General features: G+C 36.5%; 1 protein-coding gene across 1 annotated transcript in view; it reads right to left on the bottom strand.

Moving 5' to 3' along the window:
- Positions 1 to 15,085, bottom strand: part of Fkbp59 (FK506-binding protein 59kD) — a 63,303-nt gene extending 48,218 nt beyond the window's left edge. The window contains exon 1 of the mRNA XM_090393691.1: positions 14,479 to 15,085. Coding sequence (XP_090249817.1) covers positions 14,479 to 14,770 — 292 coding nt within the window. The 5' untranslated portion in view covers positions 14,771 to 15,085. The remainder of the gene's footprint in view (positions 1 to 14,478) is intronic.
- Between the last annotated feature and the right edge of the window lie 297 nt (positions 15,086 to 15,382).

Genomic DNA, 15,382 nt, shown 5'->3' with positions numbered 1-15,382 from the left:
AAACATCTTAATTGCTCAGAATAGACAAAGGAGTGACTTAGCTTTTATAACCACCTACATCAAATTATGAGCCAATTTATAACCTAATTTTGCCCTTGGGAATCATTATCATTCCACACCTACCTCTCTAGTGTCTAGCCTCTGGCCCTCTTCCTTCATTTTATCCAAACACTGCCATGACTATAAAATCAGTTAAAAATAAATCCTTCTGTTGGACCACCAAACTTGTCTGCTAAAAGAAAGTCTCTCTCGGTTCACGAAAAAAATTCATGAACTTTGTGAAAATTCATTCACAAAGAAATTCATTATTCATGAACTGAGAAATATTTAAATTAAGTAAGAACGTGGCATGAAAAATGTTGAAGAGGACAAAGAAAACTTTATCTTTATCCTCTTCAACAGTATTGACATCGTGAAATAAAAAAGATGTTTACATATCAGCACTAGAAAACAACATAATTGAAATGCGGGGGGGGGGGGGGTAGAAAGTGCAAGCTTACAAACATCGATGAAGCATTACATCAATGGTTCACTAAACGAAGAGTGCTGGATTCTCAACAGACTGTCCAATCTTGGAGGGCTAAAGTGGAAAATTCTGCTAAACAATTTGGACAACAATTTTGTATGTAACAATGGTTGGCTGGATAACTGAAATCATCTTTATTAATTAGTATTGGTTTTAATCACAGAGAAATAAACTGTATTTAGCATTAATAGTATTAAGCATATGGTTTAAAAATTATGGAGAAATAAATTGCATTTAATATTAAGTATTGTAGTTTACACAAGAATATTCATACAAATAATATCTAGGTATGTAATTATATTTTTTTTACTGAGTTATTGAAAATTAAAAAAAGAAATAGGAGATAGATTCAACCGATGGCAATGGTTATGACAAGGAAATTTTTTGTCAGTCCCCTAGTGCTCGACGAGCATGGTAATAAAAGAAAAGATGCAGTATGGAAGCAGATTGACTGGTTAGGCCAAGGTTAATTCAAGGAAATTCTACTACATGACAAGCAGGAGGAAGAATAATTATAACAAGTTGACACTAGCAGATAGTCATGATAGCAGAGTGATATTTGCAAAGGAAATACTGGAATTATTGAATCAGCACTTTATCAGTGTATATCATACTGGTGTAAATGATGCTGTACAATATTGACAATTGACATTTATTCTTTAAGGGTGAAGCAAAATGCTTTTCATATTCCCCGCTATCTGTCGTGGTTACAGTGAGGGTAAAATTTACGAGCAGTTTGCTCGCCCTGAATGGGCATGGAAATTATGTATCGCTATAGGAGGCTAATATAGTTTTTGGTCTTCTATATTTAAATATGTCCGTTGGTTCGTATGCTGCAGCTTGTTGAACCAAATCGTTGGGATGTGTGGATGTCTTTAGAAAAAATTTGGAAGCTAAGGATTGTAGATAAGAGAGAATATAGTGAATATTTGTGTCTCTGTGGAGTTGGCTGTTTCTGACATACCACGGGGCGTTCAAAATCATTCTCAAGCACTTGTTCTGCACTCGCTGTATCTTAATAATGTTAGTATTAGAGGTGTGGCTCCAGGCTGGAGAGGCATAGGTGATTATAGGACGAATCGTCATCTGGTATAGCTGCAATTTGATTCTGTTGCTGAGTTTGCTGTTTGTATTAATTAGCGGGTAGATCTGAGCTATGGCTTTAGATGCTTTTGCACATGCAGACTTGATATGTTGGTTGAAAGTTAGCTTTTTGTCGAGAATCACACCCAGGTAATTTGTTTCTTTCTGCCAGGGAATTTTAGTATAATACATCTCCTGCAGGAGACATTGGCCTTTTTGAGAAGAGAACCGCTGAGCTTTTCAGGGGGTTGACTTCCAATCTCCACTTGGAGAACCAACCCTCCAGCTTTAGAAGATTTTCTTGAAGCTTTCTGGTAACGAAGTGGGGTCTGAGAGATCTGGTTAGTATTGCCGTATCGTCCGCATACAGTGCTAAAATGGAAGTCATCGGATTGTGTGGGATGTCTGACATGTATACAGAAAACAGCAATGGAGCCAGTAGAGATCCCTGCGGCACTCCAGCAAAGATATAGCGCTGGGACGATGTAGAACCGTTAATTTTAACTTGCATTGATCTATTCTGAAGATATGAACGGATTAGATGAACCATTTTTAGTGAGATACCGGCTGAGATAAGTTTGTGCAGGAGTCCAAAATGCCAGATTTTGTCAAATGCTTTAGATAGGTCTAGGAATACCGCTCCTGTGCACTGGCGCCAGTTGTAGCTGGTGGTGATATATTCCACAATTCTGTGGATTTGCTGGGTAGTACTATGGTGTTGTCGAAATCCAAACTGTTCTTTAGGGAGGATGTTTAGATCATTTACCGAGGTTTGGAGTCGTGAGAGGATGACCTTCTCTGCAACCTTACCCAGATTGGAGATGAGACTGATTGGACGATAATTCTGCGGTAAGTGTGGGTCTTTGCCTGGCTTATGTATAGGAATCACATCAGCCATTTTCCAGGTGGAAGGAAAATAGTGAAGTCTTAAGATTGCATTTATTATACTGGTCAGATGCACTATAGCTTTTCGAGGCAGCAGCTTGATCACCCTGTTTGAGATGCTGTCTGGTCCAGGAGCTTTAGCTGTACAATATGTAGCAGGGAGGCAAGTATTAAGAAAATTGGAAGTGAAAGAATCAGAGGTGTGTAGATGTTGATTGGGCTAGATGTTAATAAGGTTGTGCGAATAGAGATATGTCACCATGTATTTTTGTTTACAGAATGTGCACAACCTTAAACAAAATGACCTAGTGTTATTTAATGAAAACCTTGCAGTGTGTCAAGTCCCTAAGAAGTAGAAAGGATGCCAAATAGTACATTCCACAATGGTTCTGGGACAGAAGGTTTGTATGAATCCCAGCAATAAAAGGCTATAATAATAATAATAATTATTATTATTATTATGTGATGCCTCCAGCTCGCCGCTTCCACCACTCAATCCACCAACTACAGCAAAACACATTATCTACAGCCCACAACCACTAGCATTTTTGCAGACAATCACAAACATCCATGCCCACACTGGGATTTGAACCCACAGCCTTTTGGTGAGAGAAGAGATACACCACTTGACCAACAGTCAACAGAACCTTAATATTAATCAGGGGCAGACTTAGGCATGGGCTTTATGAGCTTCAGCCCAGGGCCCCGTTCAATCAAAGGACCCCCTTTGCGGTCAAAAAAATAAAATTAAAAACAATTTGAATTATAAATTTAAGAAATAAATTTACAAAATTTTTTCGTACCTAGGTAACGTTAAAATCGTTAATTTGCAACATTATTGGATTTGAATTAAATATCAAATATCAATGTTTTAAATGACAGTAAATAGTAAATATGGCTCTGTCTTCTATCGCCTCTGTCAGTAGTCAGTAAAATCAAAATATACTTTGTCATTTGTCAATTATGCAAATAATGATAACTAATATTTAAGGAATTGACAGCGTATACTAGAAATATAGATTAAATAAACTTTAATATATACTTTCCAATATTTCGGCGAACGTCACGTTGCCATCTTCTTGGGAACTTACTACAAAGACACGTGCACACAAGTACTAATAACAGCAAATGAGACTGAATCTAGGAAGCTAGCGTTTTCCTAAAGTCCTGATGGTGCCCCCTGGCGGGCTATATTGGTAGTTCTTGGCCTTTGGGCTGAAGTTCTTCTGATAAAAGTTTCCCAAATTTGGGGCAGTCTCATGCATCCAAATTTGTTGAGGTTTGGCATGTTCCTAAGGGCCGAGGCTGATTCCATGAATAGTCTTTCATACTTGAACTTGCTGCGGTGTATTACTGTGGCTTGCTTCCATCTTATTCTGTGGCGAGTATCCAGAGCGTGGTCTGCAAGCCCAGAGTGGCTGTACTGGTGAAATCGGATGTAATCCTTGTGTTCTGAGATTCTGATATTTGCTGTCCTGCCTGTTTGGCCAAAGAAGGACAGTTTACAGCTGCAAGGGACCTGGTATACACCAGGTAGGTCTAGGGGAAGTGGTTGGTCTTTGGTGGAGCGGATAAGGGATGCCAGTTTTCTATGTGGTCTGTAACAAGTGGTCAAGTCATGTTTTTTTAAGATTTTATTGATTTTTTCCGAGGTGCCTCGGATGTAGGGAATGGTGATGGATTTAGAGTAATCTTTTTTGTGAAGGGGGGGGGGTTGTGGATAACTGGGTTAAGTATTTTTTGGATTTTTTGGAGGGGGTAGCCGTTGGCTGAGAAAGTGTCACGGATGTGATTTAGTTCAGTGGTTAGGGCTTGATCATTTGAACAGATTATTTTTGCCCTGTTGAATAATGTCTTAATAATTCCATATTGTTGTGAGGGGGGGGGGTGATGGGACTGTTGGTGAATGTATCTGCCTGTATGGGTGGGTTTTCTATAAACTGAGAAAACCAATTCCATCAGGTTGGCGGGTGACTAGTGTGTCTAGGAAGGGGAGGTTATTGTTTTCTTCTTTTTCCAGGGTGAATTTGATTCTAGGGTGTTAGGAAGGAGAGGAGTGAATCCGGGCCATGTGGCCAAATAGCGAAAACATCATCAACGTAGCGAAGCCATATGGTAGGTTTTTGTGGGGTTGAGGTTAAGGCTTTCTCTTCAAACGTCTCCATGAAGAAGTTGGCCAAGGGTGAGGAAAGTGGTGAACCCATGGCTGTCCCCTCTATCTGTTTGTAGAATTTTTCCTGCCAAACGAAATAGCCTGAGTTCATTGTAAACTGAAATAGGGCTGAGATATCGGGAGGAAATTTAGCTTGGATTAGCTCTAAGGTTTCTTTGAGGGGGACATTCGTGAATAGGGAGGAGACATCAAAACTGACCATTATGTCATTATGTTGGAGTGTAAGGTTTTCTATACTGGCTTTGAAGTGGGTCGAGTTTTTTATGTGTGATGGTGTATTGCCAGTATAGTGTGAGAGCGCTTTGGCTAAATGCTTGGCTAGTTTGTAAGTGGGGGAATCAATGCCATCCACTATGGGACGTAATGCACATTTTCTTTGTGTATTTTTGGGAGCCCATGTATGCGGGGGGGGGGGGTCTAGAGTTATAGGGTTTTAGTCTGTTGGTAATCTCCACAGGCCAAGAAGTGACCTTCTTAAGGAGCCTATGGAGTTTTCTAATTTGTGAGTTGGTGGGATTGCAATCAATGGGGAGGTAAGTGGAACGATCTAATAATAAAGCCTTGAGCTTACCTGTGTAGTCTTTAAGATTGAGTACCACAGTGGCATTCCCCTTATCCGCTTTGGTGATCACTATTTTTTTTGTTTCTCTTTAATTCTTGTAGTGCCTTGTATTCATTAATGGATATGTTGGATTTTGGAGGTTTTGCTTTATTGAGAACACAGGCTAAATCCAATCTAATATCGTTGGCGATGTGGTTTGGAAGTTGGCAAATCCCGCGTTCAATTTGGATCATTAATTCCTCGGCCGGTAATTTCCTAGGAGCAATGCCGAAGTTGTGACCACGTGACAGAGCGTGGAGTGCTTCAGGCTTTAAGGTAGCTGAAGAAAGGTTAACAACAGTGTTGGTTTGTAGTTTAGGTTTGGACGCCGAGTTCTTTATTAATTTATCAAACTTGTTGATATGTCGGCTCCGTACTCGTTCAAATTCTTTTCTAGCTGCCGTACACGAGACGTCATGTAGGATTGACCAAAGCTCGTGATTCAGCGTAAGTGAAAGCTCATTTTCTAGCGTTGGAATAGCTCTGTTTATGTCGGCTAGGGAACCGCATGTAGCGGTAATTTGCTCCCGAAGTAATGCCTGGCTAGCGCGGTTGTAAATATGGACAGCTTTCTGTGAGATGAAGCGGTGTTTAAATTTAACACAGTTTGGGATGACTTGATTATCCCGGCAGCGTTTTAGGAATGCCAGACGGTTAAGTTGTCTGGATAACTTCAGCTTCAGTTTGCCGTAATGGCGGGCCTTGCGCGCGAAGAGATCTCCGTGGATGATCATTATTCTTGTTGAGGCTTATACGCTGGTTGAACATGAGCTCATGTTTAAACTGGCATCCCTTATCTGCTCCACCAAAGACCAACCACTTCCCCTAGACCTACCTGGTGTGTACCAGGTTCCTTGCAGGTATCAGAATCTCAGAACACAAGGATTACATCCGATTTCACAAGTACAGCCACTCTGGGCTTGCAGACCATGCTCTGGATACTCGCCACAGAATAAGATGGAAGAAAGCCACAGTAATACACCGCAGCAAGTTCAAGTATGAAAGACTATTCATGGAATCAGCCTCGGCCCTTAGGAACATGCCAAACCTCAACAAATTTGGATGCATGAGACTGCCCCAAATTTGGGAAACTTTTATCAGAAGAACTTCAGCCCAAAGGCCAAGAACTACCAATATAGCCCGCCAGGGGGCACCATCAGGACGTTAGGAAAACGCTAGCTTTCTAGATTCAGTCTCATTTGCTGTTATTAGTACTTGTGTGCACGTGTCTTTGTAGTAAGTTCCCAAGAAGATGGCAACGTGACGTTTGCCGAAATATCGGAAAGTATATATTAAAGTTTATTTAATCTATATTTCTAGTATACGCTGTCAATTCCTTAAATATTAGTTATCATGTTTAACCAGCATATAAGCCTCTCAACAAGAATATGCAAATAATATAGCAACGTCGGAATGGGAGTGCAAGTCTAGCTCATCTAAAGCTTGTTAGCTTAGCGTAACTCTCACATATATACTTTCTGCTCTGACTGTTTGACATTTGAGGTTATGTATAGTACAGTATAGTTGAATATTAAATAGTCATTTGTTCGGTGAAGTACTGTCTGTTCATGTGTTTCGTTTCTTCACTGGTAAGTATTGGCAAAGTTTACTAAATAAATATACATTGAACGTTAAACAACCTAATATGGTGGTGGATTTTTTTTAGGTTTTTTTTTCTTTCTTTTCAGATTAAATAAATGCCTAAAAAATGACTGGTAGAAAATATAAAAGTGGAGCTGAAAAACGAAAAATACAATTAAATAGAGAAAAAGAAAGAAGTAAATGTGCCAAAATTTCAAATTTTTTGTACTGGAAAATAAAAATTAAAATCTAAATGACATAGGTGCAGTAATAAGTGAAAGGGAGAATAACTTAACTGAAGAGAAACAGAAAAAATAACAAAATGTATATAACAATAACGAAGAATTACTAGGAATAAAATCACAAGCAAGAACCTCTAAAAACAATGTTGATGTTGATGGATATTCAGTATCAGATAAAAATATACAAGACCTAGACGATGACCCTCTCTGAAGTCTCTGTTGCTGTTTTGCAAGAAGATAGTGATAAAGATAAAGAAGAGGCTTTAAAAAATGCAGAGTTGCTTGCTAAATATGTTGACGTAGGTGTGTGGCCTACACAGCTAAATGATAATTTTATTAATCATTATCTCTCACAAGAAATGACTTATTTGGATCTTTATCTCCAAAATAAAGATTCAAAAAATATATATCCAGTTTCAACAAGGTATTACAAAGAACAAAAGAGATTATTTTCAAATAAGTTCTTCGCGAAAAAAATTAAAAATGGTCAATTACGAGAAAGGTCTTGGTTGTGCTATTCTACCAGTATGGGAAGTGTTCTTTTTTTGTCTGGTGTGCAAACTTTTGAAATCCCTTCTCAATACACAACCAGACTCTCTGACTGGAAACATATAGGGCCATGTTTAGAAAGTCACGAAAATTCTAACGAACATAAGAAATCATTGTTAGTATGGTTAACACGTAAAGAAAATAAGTCTGTTATTGACACACAGTTGCAGGAGCAACTAAGAAAAGATACGGAATATTACTACAATGTTCTAAAACGTGTTATTGCAGTTGTGAAATATTTAAGTGTAAAAGGCTTAGCATTCAGAGGTCATGAGGAAATATTTGGCTCTCTGCACAATGGTAATTTTATGGGGGGTTCTGGAATTACTAGCAGAGTTCGATCCATTCATGTGCAAACATATCCATCATCGAGAACTGCGACCAAAGCTTTTCACTTCATACTTATCAAAAACAGTTTATGAACAAATAATAGAGATTACGGGAAAACAAGTAATTGAAATAAATAGTGACGATGCAAAGTACTACTCAATTGTGATGGACTCGACACAAGATTTGTCCCACAGTGACCAACTAGCTATTATAGTATGATATTGTTTTGGGGGAAAAGTGTATGAAAGATGTGTATCTTTCATCAAAATTTGTAGTCACATTGGCCTATCTTTATTCAATTCCTTACAAGAATTTCTAGAAAAAAATGGACTGCCATTGGATAATTGTAGAGGACAGTCTTTTGACAACGTGGCAAATATGTCTGGCCGATACAATGGTGTGCAAGCACATCTCAAAAAAAAAATAAATACGCTGATTATGTGCCGTGTGCTGCGCATTTCCTAAATCTAGTTGGAGGAGAAGCGATTAAAGTTGCAACTCAAATTGTGAATTTTTTGCAACAAATATATGTTTTCTTTTCTGCATCTACCCATAGGTAAGAGCTTCTAAATCGTGAAACAAAATCGTTTAAACCTTTTATCGAAAATTTTCGATAAAAGGTTTAAGCCAGACTAGATGGTCTTGTCACTATGATGCTGTTAGAGCTTTAAAAAATAGTTACGGTGATATCATGAACACATTAAAAACGTTTAGTGACAATATAGATGAGAAACTTGATTTTCGAAGAGAGGTACAGAAATTATATAATGATTTGGCGAAACTTGAAACTACGATTTTAACTGTTTTTTGGGAAGAAATTTTAGAGATTCAATTTAGTTAACAAAAAAGTTCAGACCCCAGGCTTAGACATATGTGAAGGTGAGAAATTGATTACGTCATTAGAAGTGTTCGCGAGCAACAATGTCCGAGAACAATCAGATCAGAAACTAAACGAATATGAGGAGACAGCCAAAAAATTAAGAACTAGCGTGGAAAAAGAATACAGTAATTTAAAAGAGACATATTACTTCAAAATTTTCGGAAAAATCGACAGAGAAAGTTTCGCTAAATGAAGCAGAAAAATTTAAACGGGATACGCTATACATTGCATTAGATAAGTTGATTATGGATTTAAACAGAAGAGGCCATGTATACAGCAAATTTAGCCAAAGATTCAAAATTTTAATGGATTTGCAAGACATTAATATCGAAAATATTGACTTGGAAAGTGCACGTAATGTTATTGATTATCATTCGGATGATATAGACGAACATTTAGTCAATGAATGCATTCAGTTAAAATCCTACTTACAGACTAAGCCAGACTCATGCGGTGATATATTCAAGCTAATTTATGAAAAGAAACTTCCGAATTGCTATACAATCTTAAAAATTTTTTTGGCCTTGTCAATCACCAGCTGTGAGGCGGAGCGATCCTTCTCCAGGATGTCCTATATAGAAAACAAATATAGGACAACAATGACGAATGAAAGATTAAATTATTTATCAATTCTTTCCATAAACTGTGATTTAACCAAAGAATTACAATGTGATGATCAAATAAAAGAATTTGCAGCGCAAAAATGCAGAAGAGTTACTCTTTAAATGCCTCTTTAATGTATTAAAAAAAACTTACATTATATAACTCCTGGAATGTTTTATTTATTTTATTTTTAAGAATAAGTATTATTATTATTTTTTTCTTAGTCTTTATTCTTGACATGATAATTTGTTGTTTCGTTTTTTTGTTTGTTACTAAAAGTAATACCTAATATATTTTATTTTTTATTTATGTTTGATGTTTGTTATGTATACAAAGCATATTATTATAGGCAACAGACATTGAAAAACTTTTTTATTTTATTTTATAACTGTATATAAGTTTGTATATCCAAGTGCATCAAATAAAATAAAAAAGTTCTTCAATGTCTGTTGCCTATAATTTTTTTCTATTAAAAAAGGATAAAAAAAAAGTTTTTTTACAAAATGGCAAATGAGTCACCACAACTAACCCAAACTTGGGTTAATTTTGGTTAACTGGATAGGCCCCCAAAGAGTTAGTCCAGGGCCCCAAAGTTAACGGTCTGATATTAATGCTATGGATGGGCTAACTGTTAGAAAATCTAAGCATCCTACTGTAGAGACAAAACAAGGAACTTTTTCAAGCCACTTGAGGTTCCAATAAGAGACAATGGTGTCATACAACCCAAAATTCATCTTAGTTAAAAACATTCATGATACCCAAGTCCAGGGCCCCAAAGTTAACGGACTGATATTAATGCTATGGATGGGCTAACTGTTAGAAAATCTAAGCATCCTACTGTAGAGACAAAACAAGGAACTTTTTCAAGCCACTTGAGGTTCCAATAAGAGACAATGGTGTCATACAACCCAAAATTCATCTTAGTTAAAAACATTCATGATACCCAAGTCCAGGGCCCCAAAGTTAACGGACTGATATTAATGCTATGGATGGGCTAACTGTTAGAAAATCTAAGCATCCTACTGTAGAGACAAAACAAGGAACTTTTTCAAGCCACTTGAGGTTCCAATAAGAGACAATGGTGTCATACAACCCAAAATTCATCTTAGTTAAAAACATTCATGATACCCAAGTGCATTTGAAAGTCATGGCCTGATGAGTGGAAAGGAGACAGATTAACCACTCAGCCAATCAAGCCAGCTGAATTATTTTCAAACCAATAGAGAAATGATCCAACAGATTCTATATTTTTACAGCTAAACATGAACATGCAGTCAGAAAACTTGACTGGACCAACAAGGGTATCTTAGGCAAGAAGCAACTAAGCAATCTGATTTGCTGATCATATCAATATCTCAGATGACCCCACTGAACCACCTAAGTTATCTTGTTAAATTCATTTATCACCAGCAAGATGGCAACAGAAAAAAAACTTAAGGGCATGAAATGAATTTTATAAAACCAAGTGAGTAATGCCATTAGCCCTGGAGAGGGCTAATGGCATTACTCACTGGGTCTCTTTTTATGCAGTAGATACGTTCCACAAAAAACCGCATATAAAAAATCGCACAAAAAAGGCCTAACTTACGTTGAAAAATCAGGGATATGTTCCATAATTTTCTAAAACTGCATAAAACCGAAACAATGAATTAAAATAAACCTAAAATCGCATAAAAAAATTTATGAAAAGTTAGGAATATAAGAATGCCTAGGTTTGTTTTAAAGTTTTATTCATTTAATTTTATTGAAAAGTAAATTTTTTTTTAACATTTTGTCATCAGAATTATCATCGCTATTAGACAATATTCGGCAATGTTTGCGAACTGGTGCAAAATCACTTTCATCACCAGAAGAGATAGTCAGCACATGAGATCTGTATGGTAAAGGCAATGGTTCTTCACAAACAGAATTAGCTTCACCCTCGTTCTGTGCTGATTTTTTTCTTCTGACAATGTAAGCAGTGATTAAACTTTGCAATGATGATTTCACTAATTTTTTTATATAGCGCGGGATATCCAGACATACAGTTCTTCAGCTCACGTTGGAATTTAAATGCTCATTCAGAATTTGTGTCATTAACAAGAAAATGATTTTCTAATTTATTGCACAGTTCAAGACCTTCTCGAATTATATTTGCAGTGAGGGGGACAGGTTTTTCTTCTGCTTCACTATCATTTTCTGGATCTTCAACGATATCTAAAGTTAATCGATATCCAATATCATCGTCACTTAAGGCATTATCCACAAGCAATTCGTCTACATCGTTCTGGCTAAATGTATCAAAACCTTCTCCACCAATTTTATGTGCCAATGTAATGATTTCATCTGATAATGTAGATGTTTGCAATACATCCAGGCCAAGCTGTTTTCCAGCAAGCATTTAAAATTTGTTGCCTTATTTCAGCGATAGAAACACGATTTAAGCAGTCCAAAATAGAAAATTTTTTCCAAACGTCAGTTACTGTTAATGATTCATTTTCTAGTTTATCCAATATAAATTGAAAAGTGTGCGGAACCTAATATTTTTTAAAAGTAGCAATTATGCCTTGTGCCAATTATGCCACATAGCCTGCATGCGGTCTGATCAGGGTCTTATAAAATGGAATCATCATCATGTCTATTTCTGCTGGTCAACATCCTTCGCAATATTGAAGTAATCATCTCAGTTGTGTTCATCAGATATGCAATGTGATGACAACCCAGATATCTCATTAACTAACTGTAATACAATTACCTTAAGATTGCTTGCCTTCTGCACTTCAAGTAATGGTTCCAACCATACAATATGTAAGCTTTCATCTATCAAAGAAGCTGAAAACCTTACAGCTAGCTAAATGAAACTGCAGCACACATACTTATTTGTTCACCTTTCCAGCTTATTCAAATCCTTAAATCCAAATCACTGACAACATTACATGAAGATTGAATAGTAACTGTAACAGTACTTCTTCCTTCAATCAGAAGCATTAAATTAAATAAGAACATCAGAAACAAAATAAACACATATGTCTAAGCTCACAAATGACATGAAGGTTTTTATATCATAACACTGCCCCCTCCCCACACACACAGTGTGCAGAACTTCTGGAATTACCCTTGTAAAAAAAGTTTTTAGTATTCCCTTTAATCCTACATATGTTATTGGATATTCACACACTACAACCTCTGTAGTATGCCATACATCTTTGCATCACCGAATTCATTTCCCATGAATGGACACTCTTGCTTCCTTCCCTGTTTAGACACAGCCCACCTCCTACATACAACTCTCTTTTGTCACATTCACTCCAAACTTAAAAATCAAAAATCCATATCCCAAGCTATCTTCCTACACATTCAATATCACGTAATTTGCTATTACCACTCACCTCAACTCCACAATATCATAGTGAAGACAGATATTCCCTGTTCTTTCACTCTTCTGCTTTGCAATATCTAATATTATTCTTATATGATTCACTATTCAATTTGTTGGTTATAGGTGCTACATTAATCTGAACACTTTGCTGTAACACCTGAAAATTACTGATAACACCCAATCAAATACATCAAAAACTTGACTCTTAATGATTGTTGTTGCCCTCTAGTGCTTCCTGTAAACTTTTATTCTATTTTATTATTATTTTGTATGTTGTATGTAACAGTGGTAAACTTCACTACTATCATGTGATGCTGAATGCCTTTGAGAATATACATAGGGATTAAATTCACCACATTTGATTTGATATGAAGAAAAATGATATTCAACAACGATCTTTTAAAGATGTTTCTTTAAAAATAAATGACCAAATTAGCAATTCTGGGTTAGGTAATTTGGCACAGATCAAAAGCAGCAGTAAGTCACTTTTGCTAACCAAGTGGAATGCATACCCACTTTCCAACAAGATGCAGTTTGTTTGAATCCTACCACGAGTATGGATGTTTGCAATTGTCTTTAGGTGAGATGATTTTTATCACCCAGTACCCTGCTCACTGGAGGCTTGAAGCAGCTAAAAAAAAAGTTGGTTTCTGGAATATAGAAAATAAAATACAAAATAACTGCAGCTTACTCATGGTATTAACATATTACAGATGTTTAAAGTTTTTTCACTGGATTATACTATAAATTAAAGATTCTAATAAACTATGTCCTTCATTTAATCCTTTCTCTAAGCACAAGCAAACAATGTTTGTGCATGAAGTATCATTCTGAACTGGGCTACTTGTATAGACGCCAATGCCTTAGTATCCCATAATCATAATGCAAAGCGTGCACATCTTTTCAGATGTGTATGATATGCATTATGGGAAAGGCCTACCCAGACCAGTTTCGACCTTTATGGAGGTATGTTTAAGTGCAGGATACCTCTCCAAAAACTCTTAGTGATCTACAAAATCACTCTAAATCTTATTGTTCAGTAATGAGTTCAGTATGATCCTAAAGGATCATACTGAACTCATTACTCCTGACCTGAAGCACTCCACAGCAGGAAACTCAGCAGTGGTTCTACCCAGTGACAAGCAAAAACCCACCATCAAGTGAAGCCTCTCTACTCCCCTGGAAGTAAGCAAACCAAACAACAAGTATATCTGAAGTAATGCAGAAGTCATATATTATCGATATACCAGTAGTCAAAAAGAAGTCACACCTTATTATCAAAATACTCTGGATCAGAGAGAGAGATGTTGCAAGTTTTTCCGCTTGGTTATACTATAAATTAAAGACGCCAAGAGATTATATTCTTGGTTTAATCCTTTCTCCAAGTGTAAGCAATATCAATTGCCTTAGCATCCCATAATGCAAAGCAAACACCCCTTCGGATGTGTACAATGCTAAACATTATGGGAAGGGCCACTACCCAGACCAGTTCCGACCTTTAAGGTGGGTGCTGGCTCCAAAAAAGATACCATACCGAGTGAAAAAACTTGCAACATGTTTGAACATTACAGATACGTAATCTATTATAACCGTTAAATCAGTGAAAACTAAAATAAAAACTATCTTTTCAAGTATCAATCTTAAGGCTTTCCACTGAATAATCTTACCTTTCCCTAGATTAAATGAAAATTTTTCTCCTCTTTCTCGGCTAGAATCAAAAACAGTGCCGTCTAGCAACTTTCCAACATAATGCACTTCCACTTTGTTACCAGTGCCGGGTGTAACATAACCTGCACCCTCCTTAATTATTTCCTTGAAAATACCTCCGTTTTTCTCCGGTGTAATATCCACAGAATTTGGACTTGGTGTGTAGGCATTAGCTTCTTTTTGTTCTTTGATTTCACTAGTATCCAATTGATTTTCCGCAGTAACGTCCCCATCTGCCATTTTAGACTTCATTTGGCTTAAAAAATTTGAAGACAATTAATATGAATACACTTATTTTTATATATGTAAGACTTCGTTATTTCCTCTATAACCACCAGTTTGTACAATTTTGATAAATGCGCCTAACTAGACACAAAAAGCAGATGCACCAAAAGCAAGATCTAAGGATAAACAAATCAAAAATAGTACATAGAAAGAACAGTAATAAACGTATTCTTCTAGAGATGATCAATTTACAGATGATATAAGAAAATCCAATTAGATCGATAATTTGCAAAGCAATTTCCAGAAAACGAATTACCGGCTCACAACGGCGACACTTAGAAAATTCTGGAAAACATCAATTGCGCTACAAAGCGCCACCTTTCAATTTTGATTTCAGAGAATTAATGCTTATGACTTTTTGAATTTTTTCACATAGCTCATGATTTTTATTTTTGATCTCACTAATATTGGGTTCTTGTTCTCCCTTTACCAGATTTTCTCTCCAACAAATTTGAAGGGCATTCTGAGTGTCTTAGCAAGTACGCTATCATGATATCATATACTCGTTATTCTTAATATATGTAGCAGGCCTCTTTTTACCTCTTAATTGTATTAATACCTCTTTATTTTTGGATTTTT

Source organism: Typopeltis vanoorti, chromosome 6 (assembly GCF_054136105.1).
Source record: "Typopeltis vanoorti isolate ZY-2024b chromosome 6, IOZ_Tvanoo_1.0, whole genome shotgun sequence".
Taxonomy (NCBI): domain Eukaryota; kingdom Metazoa; phylum Arthropoda; class Arachnida; order Uropygi; family Thelyphonidae; genus Typopeltis; species Typopeltis vanoorti.
This window is presented reverse-complemented; position numbering and strand designations above follow the sequence as displayed.